This window comes from Ornithorhynchus anatinus, chromosome 17 (assembly GCF_004115215.2).
Source record: "Ornithorhynchus anatinus isolate Pmale09 chromosome 17, mOrnAna1.pri.v4, whole genome shotgun sequence".
NCBI lineage: Eukaryota > Metazoa > Chordata > Mammalia > Monotremata > Ornithorhynchidae > Ornithorhynchus > Ornithorhynchus anatinus.
Window position 1 is genome coordinate 915,776 of NC_041744.1, and position 21,496 is coordinate 937,271.

Here is a 21,496-nt window from a genome sequence, read left to right on the forward strand (position 1 = left end):
AGCCACGCTACTTCTCTGCTGTGTCGTACGTTCCGAGCGCTCCGGTACAGTGCTTCCGCACACAGTAAGGGCTTAATATGTACGATCGAAGGAACGAATGGATGGACAGACGAATGCTCAGTACAGTGCTCTGCACTCAGTAAGGGTTTAATACGTATAGCCGAAGGGAACGAATGAACGGATGGACGGACGAACGCTCACCCTCCCCTCCGCTCGGGGGTCTCCGGCCCCTCGGCGGGGGCCTGGGCCGGCTTGGACGTCGGGCTCGACCCGACGGCATCGGGTCTGCGGCGGCTGGGTCTCCTTGGTGGCCGCTCCGTGCCGAGCACCGTGCCGGGAGTTGGGATAGGCCCTCTACGATCAGATGGTGCCCGGTCCCTGACCCCCGCCGGGCTCACCGTCTAAGAGGGAGGGAGGAAAGGGATTTTGTGTCCCCTTGGACTGTGAGCCCCCTCTGGGATAGGGACAGAGTCTGATTTTTTTTTCAATGGTATTTGTTAAGCGCTCACTCTTTGCCAGGTACTATACTAAACGCTAGTGGAGATACAAACTAACAGGGTGGACATAGTCCCTGTCCCCAAATGGGGCTTACAGTCTTAATCCCCACTGCTCAGATGAGGTGACTGAAGTGCCCAGGGTCACACAGCAGACAAGCGGCAGAGCTGCATTAGAACCCAGGTCCTTTGACTCTCAGACTCAAGCTCTATCCAGTAGGCCACTCTGCTTTTCCATCTGCTTGCATTTTCCCTACCCCAGCCCTCAGCTCACAGTAAGCCCTTAAAAATGCCACGAGTATGGCCCGGAGAAGGTAGGTGGCCTGCCGGAGGTCACACGGCAACTTGGGCCAGAATTGGACTCGAACCAGGGTCTCCTGGCTCCCAGACTCAGGATGTCTCCTCAGGGCCCCGTGCCTCAGGAGGCCGGACACCCCCCCTGCAGTGTCCTGGGGTCCTGGGGACAGGGACACGCAGGGATCCCGGCTCTCATACATGGGACCGAAACTCCGAGAGCCGGGGGATGGGAATCTTTTCCCCTCCCTGGGCCTCAGTTTTCCCCTCCCCTAGATAATGATTGATAATAATAATAATAATAACGATGATGGCATTTGTTAAGCACTGTTCTACATAGGCAATATCATTGTGCCTCAGTTACCTCACCTGATTACCTTGTAGCTACCCCAGTACCTAGAACAGTGCTTAGCACATAGTAAGCGCTTAACAAATAACATAGAGAAGCAGCATGGCTCAGTGGAAAGAGCCCGAGCTTGGGTGTCAGAGGTCATGGGTTCGGATCGCGACTCTGCCCCTTGACAGCTGTGCGACTGTGGGCAAGTCATTTCACTTCTCTGTGCCTCAGTTCCCTCATCTGTAAAATGGGGATGAAGACTGTGAGCCTCACTTGGGACAACCTCATTCCTCTGTATCTACCCCAGCGCTTAGAACAGTGCTCTTGCCGTAGTAAGCGCTTAACATACCAACGTTATAATTATTATTATAATTATTATTATTATTTCACTGTGCCACCTGGATCATTTTTCTACAACAACGTTCAGGGCGTCACCCCTCTCCTCAAAAAACTCCAGGGGTTACCCATCCATCCACCTCCGTATCAGACAAAAATTCCTCACCGTTGGCTTTAAAGCCCTCCGTCACCTTGCCCTGCAGCACCTTACGTAAAGATTCTAATCATCAGTCCTTTTCCTGACCTATAGTTTGTTTTAAAGTCTGCCTCCCCAAACAGACCGTACGCTCCTTGGACAGGGATCGCGCCTGCCAACTCTATTGTACTCTCCCGACGGCGCTCAATAAATACTATCGATTGATCTGTTGGGATTTTTGCAGCTTCCCTCGGGAGTCAAAACATTCATTCGCCAGAATTTATTGGAAATCTTCTGGGTGCAAGGGCAGTCCTGGGTGCCTACCGTGAGTTCAAAGTCCTGTACTCTGTGCCTGGGGACAGAGAGTAAAATAATAATAATAATAATAATTATGATAAGCTCATTGTTATTATTAGTAATTGTGGTATTGGTTAAGCGCTTAGGAGTCAAAGGTCATGGGTTCGAATCCAGCCTTTGCCACCTGTCAGCTGTGTGACTTTGGGCAAGTCGCTTAACTTCTCAGTGCTTCAGTTCCCTCACCTGTAAAATGGGGATTAAGACTGTGAGCCCCACGAAGGACAAGCTGATGACCCCGTAGCTTCCCCAGCGCTTAGAACAGTGATCGGCACATAGTAAGCGCTTAACGAGATGTTCTTCCCCTTGACTGTATTTATCGCCATTGTTCTCGTCTGTCCGTCTCCCCCGATTAGACCGTAAGCCCGTCAAACGGCAGGGACTGTCTCTATCTGTTGCCGACTTGTTCATTCCAAGCGCTTAGTACAGTGCTCTGCACATAGTAAGCGCTCAATAAATACTGTTGAATGAATGAATGAACGAACAAATACCAACATCATCATCATCACTTACTCTGTGCCAGGCACTGTACTAAATGCTGGGGTGGATACAGGCAAATCAGGTTGAACACAGTCCCCGTTCCACATGGGGCTCAGAGTCTCAATCCCTATTTTACGGATGAGGGAACTGAGGCCCAGAGGAGTGAAGTGGCTTGCCCAAGGTTACAGAGCGGACAAGTGGCGGAGCTGGGATTAGAACCCATGACCTTCTGACTCCCACTATGCTCTGTCCACTAAGTCACGCAGAACAACAAACGTTGGCTGGATCTGACCGCGCCAAGGAGCTCATCCTGTCCGGCTCCAATCTTGGGGTGGGGGAGGAGGAGGACGAGGAGGAGGGAGGTGGGGAGAGGGCAGGGAGGGGACAGAAGGAAGGTGGCCTGGTCAGCCACGCGGCCCCCCCAGATCAGAGCACCGACCCCCCAAACACCAGCCGCCGCCGCCCCAGCTGGGAGGCGGTCGGGGGCTGGTCCGGGCAGCTGGACAAGGGACAGAGGTCGGGGGCCGGACCGGGCGGCTGGAGGGGGGACAGAGGCCAGCGGCCGAGCCCTTGACAATGATGTATTTGTTGTTCGCGGCGCTGCTGGGAAAGACATTCCGGCCGGGAGGAAGAGGCTCAATGGGGCCACTGTTCCAGCCGCTGCGGCCGCTGCCGGGGCCTGAGAGCGGGATCGGGCCGGGGAGGACGAGGCCGGCTCTCCTCCAAGCCCGAGGGTGGGGAGGAGGGTTTCCAGCACCCCCGGGCCCCACGCTGACGACCCCATCGCTCCGCAGAGCCGGGCGGAGACCCCGGGACCGGTGGTGGGAAACCCAACTGTGCTGCTGAGAGGGGCCGGGGCGGGCGGCCCAGTGGCGGGTGTTGGGGGGGAGAGCCGGACGGACCCACGTCCGGCCGGCGCTGGGGCCCAAGCCTTCTCCCCGCATCCAACTGACTCCGCGGACAGCCGGTGAAGGCCTCCGCAGCCATTTGGCGACCCTGTGGGGATGGGCCCAGGGCAGACATCTTCTCTCCCATTTTACAACAGGAGCGAGCAGGGGGGTGAGGAGGAGGGGTGAGGGGTTCATTCATTCATTCAATAGTATTTATTGAGCGCTCACTATGTGCAGAGCACCGTACTAAGCGCTTGGAATGTACCAATCGGTAACAGAGACAGTCTCTGCCCTTTGACGGGCTTACGGTCTAATCGGGGGAGACGGACAGACAAGAACGACAGCAATAAATAGAATCAAGAGAGGTGAATCGGGGAAGGCTTCCTGGAGGAGGTGGGATTTCAGGAGGACTTCCATTCATTCCACCGTATTTACTGAGCACGTACCGTGGGCAGAGCGCCGCACTAAGCGCTCGGGAGAGGACGATGCAACAATAAACACAACGAGCTCACCGTCTGAAGATGGAAAAGCGGTGGCCTGGGGGATGTGAAAGGGGAGGGCGTTCTGGGCGGGGGGGAGGGATGCAGTGGTATCTGTTGAGGGCTTATCGCGTGCGGAGCACTGTACTAAGCACCTGGGAGAGTCCAGTACAATGGAACTGGTAGATACGATCCCTGCCCTTCCTTTCTAGCAGGATGTAGAGAAGCCGTGAGGCCTAAAGGAAAGAGCACAGGGCTGGGAGTCAGAGGACCTGGGTTCCAATCTTGGCTCCGCCACTTACCTGCTGCGTGGCCCTGGGCAAGTCACTTCAATGGGCCTCAGTTCCCTCATCTGCAAAATGGGGCTTCCGATACCCGTACTCCTCCTTTCTAAGAACGTGAACCTCACGAGGGACCTGATTTTCTCGTATCTACCCCAGCGTTTACTTAGTACAGTGGTTGGCATATAGTAAGTGCTTAACAAACACGTTTATTGTTATTATTATCTGTTCCAGCACTTAAAGTGCTTGACACAAAGTACTTCATACCATAAAGAAATGCATCTCCCTAAGTGTTTTTTTTCCTCTGGACTTTTAGCTCTGGACTCTCCCGAGCACTTAGTACAGTGCTCTGTACACAGTGCTCAAATATTCAATAGTATTTATTGAGCACTTACTATGTGCAGAGCACCATACTAAGCGCTTGAAATGTACAAATCGATAACAGATACAGACAGTCCCTGCCCTTTGACGGGCTTACAGTCTAATCGGTCAAATTACAGTCAGATATCACTGACCGATTGATTTATGGCACTGGGTCATTGATATTCCATTGTGTTCCTCGATTGCTCACCTCTGGGTCTTGTGGGTTGTTGTTGTTGTTTTTAATGGTACATGTTAAGCACTTACTATGCGTCAAACACTGTTCTAAGTGCTGGGGGAGGTTCAACATAATTAGGCCAGACAGTCCCCCGTCCCGCATGGGACTCACAGTCTAAGTAGGAGGTAGAAGAGACGTTTAATCCCCATTTTACAGTTGAGGCAACTGAGGCACAGAGAAATGAAGTGCCGTGCCCAAGGTTACACCCCAAGCAACTGGCCGACCTAATGACAGAGCAGTTGGCGGAGCCGGGATTAGAACCCAGGTCCTCCGACTCCCAGGCCCGCGCTCTTTCCATGAGGCCAAGCTGTTTCTCGAAACCCAGGCGCGCCTCTCGACAGCTGATCGATTCCATATGCAACCGGGCCTTTTCCCACTCAGTCACGGTTCCCAAGGGAAACGCAGAAAGGAAATCCCAGGCGCTCCGGGAAAGAGGCAGAGGAGAGAAGCCACGTGGCCTCGTGGAAATGGCCTGGGTCTGGGAGTCAGAGAACCTGGGTTCTAACTCCAGCACCACCACAGGTCTGCTGGGTGACCTTGGGCAAGTCACTTCACGCCCCTGTGCCTCCGTTCCCTCACCTGTAAAATGGGGATAAGAATGTGAACCCCACGTGAGCCAGGGACCGTGTTCGACCTGTTTAACTTGTATCCACCCCAGTGCTTAGAACAGTGTTTGGCACATAGCGTTTAACAAGTACTATTATTATTAATTGACTGCTGGGTGACCCTGGGCATCCTTTTACTTCCTTGGGCTTCGGTTTCTTCAGCTTCCAAGTGGGGATTCAATCCCTGTTCTCCCTTCTATTTGGACTGTGAGCTCCATGTGGAACAGGGTCTGTGTTTGACCTAGCTTAGATCTACCCCAGCGTTCAGTACAGCGCGTGGCACATAGCAAGGGCGTAACAGTTATGTATTACAGTCATAGAACAAAAGTAATATTGTTCTCTCCCATGCACTTTAGTAAAGACCTCTGCACACAGTAAGCGCTCAATAAATACCACTGACCGACTGCCTGCCTAACAGACCCCACCACGATGATCACTCACTCGATCGTGCTCCGTCAATCGTTCGAAGGATAAATGACCTGCCAGGAGGCGGATGCGGCCAGAATCCTTTGCCACCCCCGAAGGGAACGTTCCTGGCTGAATGGGAACGTGAATCCACACGGGGATGGAGCCAAGCGGGTCCTCCCCACCCCCGAATCCCCCCAAAGGTCCACGGCCTCTCCTTGGCGTCCCCTAAGGGGCGTGTCGATGGGGCCGTGAAGGGAGATCTGTTGGAAGAATGACGGCATTTATTCAGCGCCAACCCTGTGCCAGGCACTGTCCTGAGCACTGGGGGAGACGCGGGACCATCAGACCCGACCCAGTCCTTGCCCTTCCACGGGGCCCCCGGCCCGAGAGGGAGAGATCCCGTCCCCATTTTACAGGGGAGGGCACTGGGGCCCAGAGGGGTGAAGCCACTCGGCCCAGGCCACACAGCATCTCAGAGAGAACGTGGAGGTCCGAGCGGGGTCTCCTGGCTCCCAGCCCCGGGGTCCCTCCATGACCATATTTTCACTGGGGGTTTTACCCCCATAGAAGGGAGCTCCGATTCTCATGTAGAGGAGAACTAGGATATGTGTATGCTTTTTTATTCATTATTTCATTGACAACCTGGCCTGCAGGGTCCTGTCATCTCAGCCCTTTCAGTGACTGTGTTACATCTGTGGACTTGGAGCAGGGAAGGATGGTGGTTTGTCAATTTCCCCCCTTCTGTCCTCCCCACAGTCTGCTCCTTCTCCTCCCTTCACTTCCCCCACTCCCTGTTCCTGTCCTGGTTATTTGGCTGTAACTTGATCACTGCTCATTACTCTTACTTTTATTACTTTATTACTCTATTTATTTTATTAATGATGTGTATATACCTATGATTCTATTCTCTTGATGGTATCGATGCCTGACGTTTGTTCTGTGGTCTGGCTCCCCCTCAGACCGGGAGCCCGTCGTTGGGCAGGGATTGTCTCTCTCTGTTGCCGAATTGTACATTCCAAGCGCTTAGTACAGCGCTCTGCACACAGTAAGCGCTCAGTGAATACGACTGAATGAGTGAATGAATCGGGCTCCCTTCAACTGCAGAGCAGGAGGCCACGGGAACCGAAACAATAAATTGCCCATGGTCCCTACCGGCTGGGCTGGAGGCTTCTTCTCTCCACTCTCCCGGCTGCTCATATTTGATTCATGAACCAAGGCCCCGAGGGAAGGGGGGGTGGGGGGTGGCGCTCACGCACAAACAGGAAGCAAATATTTCCCAGGGTTGGGGCGAGGGGGAGGCCGGACGGCTCGTTATAAACTGGCAGCAGCTCAGAGATGGGGATTGGGGGGGGGGTGGGATGGGAGAACAGACACCCCCCACCTCCTGGAGGGGTCCTGGGGATGGCGATCGCAGCCCCACCGCACTTCTGAATAGATCTGTAATTTTATTTATATTGTTTCCTGTTTATTTGTATCGAGGCCTGTCTCCCGCCCCCCAACCCTAGACTGTGAGCTCATTGCGGGCAGGGCCTGTCTCTCTTTACTGCACTTTCCCAAACGCTCGGTACAGTGCTCTGTGCACGGTAAGCGCTCAGTAAATACGACTGAATGAACTGAATGAGAGGGCAGGGAGGCAGGGAGGGGTATGGCCCCCCTCTGACCTTCTGAGGGGTGGGGTGGTCGGGGAAGGGGTCCTACCTGGCCCGGGTCAACATCATCTTATTATTTTCAGGCGTCGAGTCAGTGCTTACCTTGGACGCAGCACTGTGAGAATCAGACCGGACCCAGGGCTCACGGCCCAACGGGGATCTCATCCCCATTTTACAGATGGGAAACTGAGGCCCAGAGAGGTTCAACGGCCGCTCTGAGATCACACGGAGGCCCAGAGACAGAGCTGGGATTAGAAGAAGCATCTCCTGCTTCCCTGCCCCAGGCTCTTTCCTTTAAGAGAAGCAGCGTGGCTCAGTGGAAAGAGCACGGGCTTTGGAGTCAGCGGTCATGGGTTCAAATCCCGGCTTGGTCGTCTGTCAGCTGTGTGGCTTTGGGCAAGTCACTTAACTTCTCGGTGCCTCAGTTACCTCATCTGTAAAATGGGGATTAAGACTGTGAGCCCCACGTGGGACAACCTGATTCCCTTGTGTCTACCCCAGAGCTTAGAACAGTGCTCGGCACATAGTAAGCACTTAACAAATACCAACATTATTATTATTATTATTATTTAATCTCCCCTCCCTCAACCCCCAGCACGTTTGTTCAGATCCGTACTTTATATTAATATCTGTCTCCACCTCTAGACTCTAACCTCCCTGTGGGCAAGGAACGGGTCTACTGGCTCTGTCGTATTGTTCTTTCCCAAGTATTTAGTACAGTGCTCTGCACACAGTAAGCATTCAGTAAATACCATTGATTGATTTTTCTTTTCATGGTCTTTGTTAAGCAAGTCCTAGGTGTCAGGTACTGAATTAAGCACTGGAGTAGGTACAAGATCATCTCACAGCCTCAATCCCCACTTTACAGATGAGGTAACTGAGTCACGAGAAGTTAAGTGACTTGTCAATCAGTCAATCAGATTTACTGAGCACTCACTGTGTGCGGAGCACTGGACTAAGAACTTGGGAAGGTCACACCGGGGACAAATGGTGGAGACAACAGAAAGGTCATGCTGCTATCCCCATTTAATAGACGGAGAGACCGAGGCTCAGAGAGGTCAAGCCACTGCCCAAAGTCACACAGCGGAGACGGGTCTCCCTTTCTACTCCTGGCCCTGCGCTCTCGCCACTAGGCCCCACCCCTCCCTAACACATCCTTCCCCACCGGTTCCTCAATTTTCTTTCTTTCTGAGAGAAAGACAAGCCACCCCCTGGCTACACAAAATACCGTCCCAGTGCCAAACCCAGCTTCCCCACCGACGACACCGTGGCGACGGCGGGGCCGGGGACGGCGGCGGATCGGTCGGCCCCACGGAGGCCTCGACCAACGGACGGAGACCGGGACCGGGCCCGGACGGGAGCACAGAGCCATCCTCCCGCGGAAACCCATGTATCTCGGCGGGGAGGGCCGATGGGGGGGGGGGGGGGCTGCCCAGCGGGGGGTCCGGATGGGGAAGTTTGGGGTCGGGGGGAGTCCCCTTCGTGGACCGGACGTCTGGTTATCAGAGTGTGGGAGGCGGGGGGCAGGATGGACCTTTTTTTAAAAAATACATCCAGCCCACATCTCCGCATTTCTCAAAAACCTCCAGGTTGCCCATCCCCCTTCACGTGAAACAGAAACTCCCCCTCGGATCCGAGGCACTCGGTCGGCTCTCGCCCTCCCCTCTAACCTCGCCGCTCTACTACTCCAACCCAGCCCGCACACGCCGCCCCTCGGATGCGCACCGACCCTCGGTACCTCCATCGCGTCCATCTCGCGGCCGAGCCCTCGCCCACATCCTGCCTCTGGCCCTGCTCTCCCACCCCCTTCGTCTGTGACAGACCACCACTCTTCTCGCCTTTGAAACCCTCCTAAAAATCCCATCTCCTCCAAGAGGCCTTCCCTGATGGAAGCCCTCATTTCCCCTACTCCCTCTCCCTTCTGCGTTACCGAATGCACTTGGATCTGTCCCCTTTAAGGACTTGATATTCCCCTCACCCTCGGCCCCACAGCATTTACATCCGTATCCTTATACCCTGCCACTTCCCCTCCCCGTAATTTCCCGTAACGCCCGTCTCCCCCTCTGGACTGGAAGTTCCTTGTGGGCAGGGATCCGCTCTACCAAATCTATGGTGCTGTGCTCTCCCAATCACTTAGTGTGCTGCACAGAGTAAACGCTCAGTAAATAGCACTGATTGAGGTTTTGGAAGAACTGGCAGCGTGTGGGATTTGGGAGGGGCCGTCACTCTTCGAGAGCCAACGGGTCAAAAAGATTCGATTCGGGGTCTTTCCGATCCAACTCGTCAACATCATCATCATCATCTGAATGCACTCTGTGGGCACATCCCAAAATGGGGTGCCCACAGCTGGGCCGCGGGCGCAGAATGGAACCCATTAGAATGGGTTGAGAAGTAGCGTGGCCTAGTGAAAAAGAGCACGGGCCCGAGGGTCAGAAGGACCTGGGTTCCCATCCCGGCTCTGCCAATTGCTTGCTGTGAGACCTTGGGTAAGTCGCTTCACTTCTCTGAGCCTCATTTTCCTCATTTATAAAATGGGGATTCAATACCTGTTCTCCCTCCTACTTGGGACCGTGAGCCCCACGTGGGACAGGGGCTGTATCCGGCCTATATCTTTCCCAGCGTTTAGAGCAGTGTTTGACATATAATAAGTGCTTAATACCATAAAAAGAGAGAGAGGAGAGAGCCAGAAGCCTCAGCTCCGCCCAGTGTGCACTCAGGGATTGATTTCCCAGTGTTGCTGAGTTCACACGGACAGCGTAACCCCGGCCCCGCCACCCCCCCATAGCAGAGATATAAATATTTACTCTGAAAATGCTTAAGGCACGATCTGTAATCTCTCTTAGCTCAGCAAGAGCCAACACAACCCGATAACAGAATTTAGGCAGAAGAGACTTGAGAAACAAAATCCAAGCTTAGCTGCCCATTAGCCTGGGACTAAACTTTAATTTAACCTCCAAGACGCCTTCCCTGACGAAGCCTTCCTTTCCTCTTTTCCCACTCCCTTCTGCGTCGCCCTGACGTGCTCCCTTTTCAAGCGCTTAGTACAGTGCTCTGCACATAGTAAGCGCTCAATAAATACTATTGAATGAATCCACCCCCCTCCCAGCGCCACAGTACTTATGTTCATGTCCCTAACTTATTTTTTTTAATATTGATATCTCTCTACCTCTCTAGACTGTAAGCTCACTGTGGGCAGGGAATGTGTCTATTTATTGCGATTTCATACTTTCCCAAGTGCTTAGTCCAGGGCTTTGCACGCAGTGAGTGCTCGATAAATACGCCTGAATGAACGAACCTGGGTTAAGTCCATATGAGCAAAGGCCACTTACCTTATCTTCCAGCGAAGGCTTCTTGAGGGAGGAAGGGAGGGGATCCTCTGACCCTCAGAGCCGGACAAATGCCCGAAGACAAAGAGGAAAACATCCCCGATTCTGGTCTTTAGCCTCTTCTCCCCTCCCTGTTATCCAATCCTTCCCTGTAATTGGCCTAGTTCCGGCCGATGTCATCACCTGGTGTCCAGGTGAGCGGGCCCCCTCCAAGGTGATCGACAGGGCCTGCTGATGGATGCCTTCTTCCCCCCAATCACGGACAGGTGGGCCCCCTGACCCACTTCCATTGGCAGAAGGAGGAAACGTCTCCTTCTGGGTCCACGTGAGATCTGGACTTTCCGCCCGCGGAGGGGGTTCGCCCGCTCACGATCATCAATCAGTAGCATTTATTGAGTACTTACTGTGTGCAGAACACTGTACTAGTAGCACTTATTAGCTCCCACCTCCAGGCGACTCCCAGATTTCCCGCTCCGGTCCCGACCTCTCTTCCGCATCCGGTCACACCTTTCCTCTTGCCTCCAGGACAGGTCCACTCGGATGAACCGCTCTTCTCTGAAACTCAACGGGATAGAGCTGGACTTTTTTTATGGTATTTGTTGAGGGGGTACTCTGCGGCAAGCAGTATTCTAAACTCTGGGGTAGGTAAAAATTAATCAGGTCGGACACAGCCCCTGAACCACATGGGGTTCACAGTTTACGTAGGAGAGGGAACAAGCACCGAATCTCCATTTTGCAGTCGAGGAAACTGAAACTCAGAGAAGTGAAGTGACTTACCCAAGGTCGCACAGCAGGCATTTGGTGGAGCCGGGATTAGAACCCAGATCCTCTGGCTGCCAGGCCTCCTGTGCTTTATCCACTAGACCACCCCGCTTCCCACCCACTTGCCCAACTCTTTCGAAACCACCACCGACCGCCACCGGACCCAGAACCCTGCAATGTCGGCATCATCCTCGACATCCTATTCTCCGTTAGAATCCACGTTCGATCAAATGCTAAATTGCCGACGGGGGTCAAATACCTGTTCTTCCTTAGACTGAGCCCCAGATAGCAGAAACTGTGTCGGTTTCCAGCGCTCAGAACAGTGCTCGGCACATAGGAAGCGCTTAACAAATATCATTATTATTATTTGTATCTAGCCCAGGGCTTAGTACAGTGCTTGGCCCATAGTAACAAGTAACAAGAGAAGCATCTTGGCCTAGTGGAAAGAGCCGGGACCTGGAAAGAGTCTGCTGTGTGATCTTGGGCAAGTCACTTAACTTCTCCGGGCCTCAGTTACCTCATCTGTAAAATGGGGACGAAGGCCGGGAGCCCCAGGTGGGACCACCTGACTACCTTGTATTTTCCCTAGCGCTTAGAACAGTGCTTGGCACATAGTAAGCCCTTAACAAATACCATGTTTATTATTTAACAAATACCACGTTTAGACTGTGAGCCCGTCATCGGGCAGGGATGGTCTCTATCTGTTGCCGAATTGTCCATTCCAAGGACTCAGTACAGTGCGCTGCACATAGTAAGCGCTCAATAAATACTATTGAATGAATGATTATTATTATTATATCTGCCCGACTACAGCTTTCCCCACCTTCAAATCCTCCTGAAACTCTCCATCCGTCAAGCCTTCCCTGATTTTCTTCCTTTCCAGCCCGCAGCAATAACTACCCTAACCACTTAAGCGTAGTCTCAATTTACATTTACTTAAACTTATTTTTCTATTTACTCTATCATTCTGCTATGGTCAGCTGGTCCTTTCTCCTACTCCAGCTCTTCATAGATAACTAGAAACTTGTAGTTTCTCCCATTAGACATAACCTCCTTGAGGTCAGGAACCCTGCGTCTCACTGCCGTGATCTCCCAAGGGCCCAGGTAGGGCCTCCGGACAAAGCAGGCACCCGGTAAGGTGGTCCGCCTGCAATAGGTGTCCGGGAAATAATAATGTTGGTATTTGTTAAGCGCTTACTACGTGCAGATCACTGTTCTAAGCGCTAGGGTAGATACAGGGTCATCAGGTTGCCCCACGTGAGGCTCACAGTTAATCCCCATTTTACAAATGAGGTAACTGAGGCACAGAGAAGTGAAGTGACTTGTCCACAGTCACACGGCTGACAAGTGATTCGAACCCATGACCTCTGCCTCCCAAACCCGGACTCTTTCCACTCTGCTTTGCTATTAAAATAATAATGGTACTTAAGTGCCCACTATGTGCCAAGCACTGTTCTAAGCACTGGAGTAGATACAAGTTAATCGGGTTGGACACAGTCCCTGTTCCCCATCGGGCTCCCAGGCTTAATCCCCATTTTGCAGCTGAGGTAACTGAGGCCCAGAGAAGTGATTTGCCCAAGGCCACATGGCAGACACGTGGCAGAGAGGGGATTAGAACCCAGATCCTTCTGACTACCGGGCCTGTGCTCTGTCCACTAGGCCACGTTGTTTCTCCAGGAATAATGATAATTAGGGTATTTGTTAAGCGCTTACTATGTGCTGAGCACTGTTCTAAGCGCTGGGGCAGATACAGGATCATCATTTATTGCCACCGTTCTCGTCTGTCCGTCTCCCCCGATTAGACCGTAAGCCCGTCAAACGGCAGGGACCGTCTCTATCTGTTGCCGACTTGTTCATTCCAAGCGCTTAGTCCAGTGCTCTGCACATAGTAAGCGCTCAATAAATACTATTGAATGAATGAAAGGTGGTCCCACGTGGGGCTCCCAGTTAATCCCCATTTTCCAGCTGAGGTCACTGAGGCCCAGAGAAGTGAAGTGACTTGCCCACAGTCACCCAGCTGCCAAGTGGCAGAGCCGGGAGTCGAACCCATGACCTCCGACTCCCAAGCCCGGGCTCTTTCCACTGAGCCAGGCGGGACCACCTGATGACTCTGGATCTCCCCCAGCGCTTAGAACAGTGCTCTGCACCTAGTAAGCGCTTAACAAATTCATTCATTCATTCAATAGTATTTATTGAGCGCTTACTAGGTGCAGAGCACTGTACTAAGCGCTTGGGATGAACAAGTCGGCAACAGATAGAGACAGTCCCTGCCGTTTGACGGGCTTACAGTCTAAACAAATACCATCATTATTATTATTATTCTCAATCTTGTATCGCCCCCAGCGCTTAGAACAGTGCTCTGCACTTAGGAAGCGCTTAACAAATACCAACATTACTAAGTCGCACCCGAAGGAGCCCGCGTCCGTTCCCGCTCTCCCCCAGCAGGGGGCACCGCTCGGCGCATGCGCCCCGCCGGTCACGGGGGAGGCGGGGGTCGCGCGATGACGTCATGGGGAGGGGTGATGTGCCGTCACCGAGCGGCCCCGCCTCCCCCCGTGACCGGCGGGGCGCATGCGCCGAGCGGCGCCCCCTGCTGGGGGAGCGGTGGTGTGACGTCACGCTGGGGGCGGCGGGAAAAGGCGGCAGAGGGAGGGAGATGGAGGAGGAGGAAGAGAGCGGAGCCGCAGTCCGGGCCCAGGCCGGGAGCGGAGCCGGGGAGCGCCGCCCCGCAGGGCACTACGAGCTGCCGTGGTGAGCAGAAGAATCATAACGAGGGGCCAAGCACTGCTCTAAGCGCTGGGATCGGGGATAATAATAATAATGTTGGTATCTGTAAAGCGCTGACTATGTGCAGAGCTCTGTTCTAAGCGCTGGGGGAGATCCAGGGTCATCAGGTGGCCCCACGTGAGGCTCCCAGTTAGACCCCCTTTGCAGAGGAGGGAACTGAGGCCCAGGGGAAGTAAAGTGACTTGCCCACAGTCACCCGGCTGGCAAGTCGTTCGAACCCGTGACCTCTGACTCCCAAGCCCGGGCTCTTTCCACGGAGCCACGCTGCTTCTCAGGCAGCGTGCAAGAGAAGCGCGGTGGCTCCGTGGAAACAGCACGGGCGGGGCAGTCAGAAGTCATAATGGTGGTGTTTGTTGAGCGCTTACTATGTGCAAAGCGCTGTTCCGAGCGCCGGGGGAGATCCAGGGTGATGGGATTGTCCCACGTGAGGCTCCCAGTCTTCATCCCCGTTTTCCAGATGAGGGAACTGAGGGCCCGAGAAGTGGCGCGACTGGCCCAAAGTCACCCAGCTGACCGGTGGCGGAGCAGGGATTCGAACCCATGGCCTCTGACTCCCAAGCCCGGGCTCTTTCCACTGAGCCACGCTGCTTCTCTAAGCATGGGGTCATGGGGTCAGATCCCGGCTCCGCCGCTTGTCAACTGTGGGCAAGTCGCTTCGCTTCTCTGGGCCTCAGTGACCCCATCTGGAAAACGGGGATGGAGACTGTGAGCCCCACGTGGGCCAACCTGATCACCTTGTAGCCTCCCCAGCGCTTTGAGCAGTGCTTTGCACATAGCAAGCGCTTAACAAATGCCACCATTATTATTATTATATCAGGTGGTCCCACGTGGGGCTCAGAGTCTTCATTCGAATCCCGGCTCTGCCACTTGTCAGCTTTGTGACTGTGGGCAAGTCACTTCACTTCTCTGGGCCTCAGTGACCTCATCTGTAAAGTGGGGATGAACTGTAAGCCTCACGTGGGACAACCCGATGACCCTGTGTCTCCCCCAGCACTTAAAACAGTGCTCTGCACATAGTAAGCGCTTAACAAATACCAACATTATTATTATCCCCATTTTCCAGATGAGGCCCAGAGAAGTGAGGTGACTTGCCCAAAGTCACACCGCTGATGAGCAGCGGAGCCGGAATTGGAAGCCATGGCCTTTGACTCTCAAACCCGGTCTCTTGCCACTGAGCCACGCTGCTTCTCTGCTTACCCTGTGCCGGGCACTGTACGAAGCGCTGGGGTGGATCCAGGCAAATCGGGTTGGACCCAATCCCGTGGGGGGCTCACGGTGTCAATCCCCATTTTGCAGATGGGCTGACTGAGGCCCAGTGATTTGCCCTAGGTCACACAGCAGACGCGTGGCGGAGCCGGGACTAGAACGCGTGATCTTCCGAGTCCCAGGCCCGGACTTTATCCACTAGACATGGGAAAATAAGAGGGGGAGAAAGGAGACTGTAAGCACTCCTCTAGAGTGTTAGCTCATTGGGGGGCATAGGATGTGTTTGCCAATTTGGTTTTGTGCTCTCCCCGGCTCTGCACATAGTAAGCGCTCAGTAAATACCAGTGATTGGTAGGGGAGGGAGGAAGAGAAGGGAGGAGGGGATGGAAGGGGAGGGATGGGAAGAAGAGAAGGGAGAGGGGAGGGTGGAAGGGATGAAGGGAGAGAAGAGGGAAGAAGAAATGAAAGGAGAAGGAGGAAGAAAAAAAGGAGGGAAGGGAGAGGGGAGGGAGGAAGAGATGAAGGGAGAGGGAGGAGGGAAGGGAGGAAAGATGAAGAAGAGGGGAGGAGGCCCCGGGGGGATTCGGGGAGAATCTGAGAATTCCCCAATTCCAGATGGGGAGCTCCAGATGGAGGAGGTGAGGCAGCCTGATGGGATCTGAGGGGGATGGGAAGAGTACGGAGGGGTCTGAGAAAGAAAGACCGAGAGCAGTAATAATGATCGAGGTATGTATTAGGTGCTTATTCTTTGCCTAGTACCGTGCAAAGCGCTTGGGTAAATGCGAGATTATCAGGTCCGACACAGTCCCTGCAGCACGGAGGGTTCTCTGTCTAAGGAGGGGGAAGAGCGGGTCTCAGATCCCCATTTTAAAGCTGTAGAAGGGCTAGCGTCAGGTGGCCAGAGAAAAACCAAGGATACTACAGGAAGGAGTAGCATTTGCCAACCAGCAGACGGAGTCATCAATGGCAGATCTCTTGGCGGTGGCCAGGGCCGTCACCTGGTGGGTCCTGGAGTGCCAGCACGTGGCAGAGGAATGGGCATCCAGCTCGCTACCCTGCCCTGCCGCGCCAGGGCCCTGCACAGGTAGGCTGCGTCAGCCTGAGGACCTGGCAGACAGCAGACCAGACGGGCAACGTTGACGCCTGCCTTCCATCCGGGAGCGTGGCCCGTCTCCCGGCCAGCCGCACGGACGGCCCACCCGCCTCCGTTGGCTGACGCCGGCGCTCGCTCTCAGGTCCTGGTGGGCGACTGGCAGGTAGTCACAAGCCCAGCACGTTCTCCCGTTCTCTTCTTCCCCGGGCAGGGTGGAGAAATATCGGCCCGTGAAGCTGAACGAGATTGTCGGCAACGAGGACACCGTGAGCCGGCTGGAGGTGGGGACCGGCAGTCTTATTTTCGGGGGAGCCGGGGGTCGGGGGTACGTCTCCGGTGGCGTTCTTGGAAAATGGCTGACGGCTTCGATCCCGACCGCCAACACGTACGCCTACTGAATCCCCCGCAAGTGCTGGGCACTGGGAACACACTCTGTCAAGTGACCCTGGCTCTCCAGCTCTCCACCTTCCCTTAGGGCTGGGGTTGGGGGCAGCCCCGGCCAGGGAAGAGGGGACGAAGCTCCGTGCGCAACTGGGCCCTACCTCCGGGCTGCCCGCTTGCCCCACCGCACCGTCGCCAACTAGGGCAGCCTACGGCTGACGCGGTGAGGCCCGTGCGGTGATGGGGAACTGGGGAGCACCTCTCCGGCACCGGCTGCCAGCTTCCCGCGGCAAGGAGAGAGAGGCCTCGCACGGGTGGTCCGTGCGGGAGCGGGTTCCAGCTGGAGATGCCGGAGGCCCCGTGCGGGTTCTCAGCCACCCTTTCCCTCCCGTCTTCCCCAGGTCTTTGCCAAGGAAGGGAACGTCCCCAACATTATCATCGCGGTGAGCGCAAGGGCCTCCCGGCCATTTGGTTGCGGCGGGTCTGACGCGACCCCGGGAGGCGGTGCCGCGGGCGAGCCCCTGGGTCTTCCGCTCGAGGACGAGGCACCGCTGGCGGTGGGGCCGGCGGCCCCGGGTCCCGGTCGTGAGGACGACGGAGCCGGCGCCTCCCGGCTTCCGGCTGTGGGACAAAGCCATCGTCTCGCCGGAGCCGCGTGGGTCGGACTCCGGCCCCGCCGCCCTCCGGAAAACAGCCTTCCGTCCGGGATGGGTCCCCGGCGTGGACGATGCGGCGACGGGTGGCCGTCCCTGATGGCTCCGCTCTCCTCCCCCCAGGGTCCCCCCGGGACCGGGAAGACCACCAGCATCCTGTGCCTGGCGCGGGCCTTGCTGGGCCCGGCCCTGAAGGATGCCGTCCTGGAACTGAACGCTTCAAATGACAGGTGTGTGGCTGGGGGTTGGTGGGGGTCCAGGGCCCGGTTTGGAAGTGCGTCGGCCCCTCGGGGCCACATAGGGCGGGGGCCGCCGAGCTCTCTCGGGGCTGCCGGTTTCAGGGGAATCGACGTGGTGCGCAACAAGATCAAGATGTTCGCGCAGCAGAAGGTGACGCTGCCCCGCGGCCGCCACAAGATCATCGTCCTGGATGAGGCGGACAGGTGAGCGAGGCCTGGTCCTCTCCTGGTCTCCTTATCAGACCCCCAAGCTCCCGGACCGCGTGGGTCCCGGGGGTCGGGCCGGGGAGGGGGAAGCAGAAGCCGCCGCCCCCGGGCCCAGCGGTCCCAGAGAGCGGCAGCGTTGTTTCGGCCGCCCCCCTCCCTGACCGAACCGTCCCCTCCCAGCATGACGGACGGGGCCCAGCAGGCCTTGAGGAGAACCATGGAAATCTACTCCAAAACCACCCGCTTTGCCCTGGCCTGCAACGCCTCCGACAAGATCATAGGTAAGGGCTGGGGCGGGAGCAAGCCCGGGAGGAGGGGACGGTCGCTGACGGGGCGGGGGGACTGGATCTCACCCGCCGGGTCAGTGCCCGACAGGCGTGGGCCAGAGCTGAGAGGTTAAAGTCCGGCCACGGGCCCGCGGTCTTCCTCCGCTTAGAGCCGATCCAGTCTCGCTGCGCGGTCCTGCGCTACACCAAACTGACGGACGCACAGGTCCTGGCGCGGCTCCTGAAAGTCATCGAGAAGGAAGACGTGCCGCACTCGGACGACGGCCTGGAGGCCATCGTCTTCACCGCCCAGGGGGACATGAGGCAGGTGGGGGCCCGTCCCCCTCCCCGCTCCGGCCTCCCTCGTTATCGCCTAACCCCAGGAGGGAGGAGTGCACCGTCCAGGGGAGAGAGCTCGGGTCCGGACGCCGGCCTCTCTGAGCCTCGGTTTCCCCCTCTGCAACCGAGAAGAGCGATAGGCTGTTTTATCTACTTGCCTCCTGGGGCCTGTTGTCGCGAGGGGGATTTGGTGAGCGGCACTTCGGAGCCGTAAAAGCCTCGCACCCATCCCGGTGGACGCCGTCGTGACCGAAACTGCACAGTTTCGCCACCGGCTGGCACGTGGGTCCCACACAGTGGCAGTTTGGGGACCCCGGTGGGGGAGCGCCTGTGGGAAATTTGCGGGGGGGAAGCTAAGGCCGAAGGGGAGAAGCAGCGCGGCCTAGTAGGAAAAGCCCAGGCCTCGGAGTCAGGAGATCTGGGCTCTAATCCCAGCTCCGCCACCCGCCCGCTGTGTGACCTGGAGCGAGTCACTTCGCTTGTCTGGGCCTCAGTCTCCTCATGGGTAAAATGGGGATCAAATATCTGCCCTCACCTCTCCTTAGACGGTGAGCCCCATGTGGAACAGGGACTGACTGTATTGCATCTACCTCAGTGGTTAGTACGGTACTCTGCCAACAGTAAGCACTCGTAAACACCATTGATTGACAGACACAGGAAACGCTAATGAGTGTCACTGTTGTTGTAATTATTAAATATCTCCCCCTCTCTCTCCCTGCCCCAGGCTCTGAACAACTTACAGTCCACCTATTCTGGCTTTGGCTTTATCAACAGTGAGAATGTCTTCAAGGTAGGGGTCTGCTCCCTGGGGGGGGGGGGGGGCTGTCTTGGGGGCGTCTGAGTCGGCGATACAGACCCTCTCTCTGTCTCTGCGGCCAGGTCTGTGACGAGCCTCACCCCTTACTGGTGAAAGAGATGATCCAGCACTGTGTGCATGCCAATATCGACGAAGCCTACAAGGTCCGGCACCTCGAGCGCCTCCGGGTCCCCCCACCCCTTCAGACTTCCTAATCCCAGCTCTGCCCCCGGCCCCGGGCCGGTCGGTCAACCTCCCTGGGCCTCCATCTCCTCACCGGTCAAACGGGACGCCGCCATCCGCTCTTCCCCTTCGACTGGGAGCCCCGGGTGGGACAGGGACCGGCTAGACGTATTACTATTTTTACTGCTAGATCCTCGCTCACCTGTGGCGCCTGGGCTACTCGCCAGAGGACATCATTGGCAACATTTTCCGGGTGTGTAAGACCTTCCAGATGGCCGAGTACCTGAAACTGGAGTTCATCAAGGTCGGTGGTGGGAAGTCGGGGCGGGTTTCTGCCGCGGGCCCGCTCCGGGTGGGCGGAGCCTCGGTTTCCCTGCAGAAACGGCCCTGACCGGCGCCGCCGTGGCTTTGCAGGAGATCGGATACACCCACATGAAGGTGGCTGAAGGCGTCAACTCCCTCCTGCAGATGGCCGGGCTCCTGGCCAGGCTGTGTCAGAAGACTCTCGCGCCCGCCGCCAGCTAGAGGGTGGGGCCCGGGGCCGGACCGGAATCCCGGCTTCTCCCCCCGCCCAGCCGAGCCGCCGGCGGCTCTCCGTCCAGGGCCCTCGCGTGCGCGGACCTGGCTGGGGAGGCCCGGGACCGGCAGGCCTGGGACCCGTTCTTCCTCGCGCTCTCGGCCTCAAGCAATAAAATACCGGGCCGAATTTCAGCTCGTGCTGGTGTCGACTCACCCGTTGTGGCGGCGGGTGGGGCGGGGGTGGATGGAAGCACCTGGGTCCTGAGGGAGGCAGTGGGGTCTGGCGGGAAACGGGCGTGAGCAGGGAGGTCCCCATTTCTCGCTGCAGCCTCTCCCGGCCGGACGGGTAACGGAAATCTGGCCCGAGGGGCTCTCAAGCCTGACCGGCTCCGAAAATAGTAACGATAACTGGTATTTAAGTGCTTACTATGTGCCAGGCGCTGTACTAAGTGCTGGAGTAGATACGAGGTGATCGGGTTGGACCCAGTCCCCGTCCCGCATGAGGCTCACGGTCTTAGTCTCCATTTTACAGATGAGGCAGCTGAGGTACAGAGCAATTAAGTGACTTGTCCAAGGTCACGCAGCAGACAAGTGGCAGAGCCAGGATCAGAACCCACGTCCTGACTCCCGAGGCCACGCTCTGTCCATTAGACCGAATTGCTCGCAGGTCTGACTGGGTCAGCGGGGGCTCCAGGGGGTGGGGATGAGGTAGGAGGGCAGAAGGAGCAACGAATGGGGTGGGGGAGCCCCTCACGGTGAGGGGGGCGGGGACGTGGCCCTGTCCTGCGAGGTTTTCCATGGGCCAGGAAAGGGGAGATGGGGCCGGGGGTCAAGGCGGAGGACGGCTGGGGGGGAATCCAGCTGGGTAGCAGGCCACCTCCAGAGCTGTGGGCTCTGAGCAGGTGGAAGCGGGCAATGTGCCCGGATGACCACCACCAGCATGTCGACCCCCCAGGGGCGGATCCTTATGCCACAGGCCTGAGCGGGTGGAGTCTGGCACCTCATTCGTCCCCGGGACGGGAGTGACAGGAAGAGGGGGCGGGGGCCCGCACCCGGGGTCCCTCTCTATGTGGTGGGAGATGGGGGGAGCGGACAAGGAGTGATGTGGTTAGGGGGGGCGTGGGCACAGAGTGGTGTGACCCAGGGTGAGGGTGTCCCGCTGTCCCGTACTTTCCCAAGTGCTTAGTACAGTGCTCTGCACACAGTAAACACTCAAATACCATCAAATGAATGAATGCAGGGGCAGGGGTAAGGGATGACTTGGCTTGGCAGGGAATGTGTCTGTTGTACGGTACTCTCGCAAGCGATCGGGACGGTGCTCTGCACACAGCAAGCACTCGAATACTGACTGAGGAAGGGTGGGCTTGCCCCGGGGTCCCCTTGTGTGGGATGGTGGGG

At 56.4% G+C, this 21,496-nt stretch overlaps 1 protein-coding gene across 1 annotated transcript; it reads left to right on the forward strand.

Annotated features, from left to right (window-relative positions):
• Positions 1-14,050: 14,050 nt before the first annotated feature.
• Positions 14,051-20,290, forward strand: RFC2 (replication factor C subunit 2). The gene is made up of 11 exons (XM_029081590.2): positions 14,051-14,180; positions 16,727-16,796; positions 17,298-17,339; positions 17,673-17,779; positions 17,891-17,992; positions 18,176-18,276; positions 18,432-18,589; positions 19,325-19,390; positions 19,480-19,560; positions 19,770-19,883; positions 19,994-20,290. Exons 1-11 carry the CDS (start codon positions 14,086-14,088, stop codon positions 20,102-20,104), a joined length of 1,047 nt encoding a protein of 348 aa, XP_028937423.1. The 5' UTR covers positions 14,051-14,085; the 3' UTR covers positions 20,105-20,290.
• The last annotated feature ends 1,206 nt before the right edge of the window (positions 20,291-21,496 follow it).

Bases quoted from the DNA above. Each gene is read 5' to 3' on its own strand.
- RFC2 (XM_029081590.2), top strand. From the start codon at position 14,086: ATGGAGGAGGAGGAAGAGAGCGGAGCCGCAGTCCGGGCCCAGGCCGGG. The intron at 17,993-18,175 runs GTGAGCGAGGCC...GTCCCCTCCCAG, and splicing joins GTCCTGGATGAGGCGGACAG to CATGACGGACGGGGCCCAGC. The intron at 18,590-19,324 runs GTGGGGGCCCGT...TCCCTGCCCCAG, and splicing joins CCCAGGGGGACATGAGGCAG to GCTCTGAACAACTTACAGTC.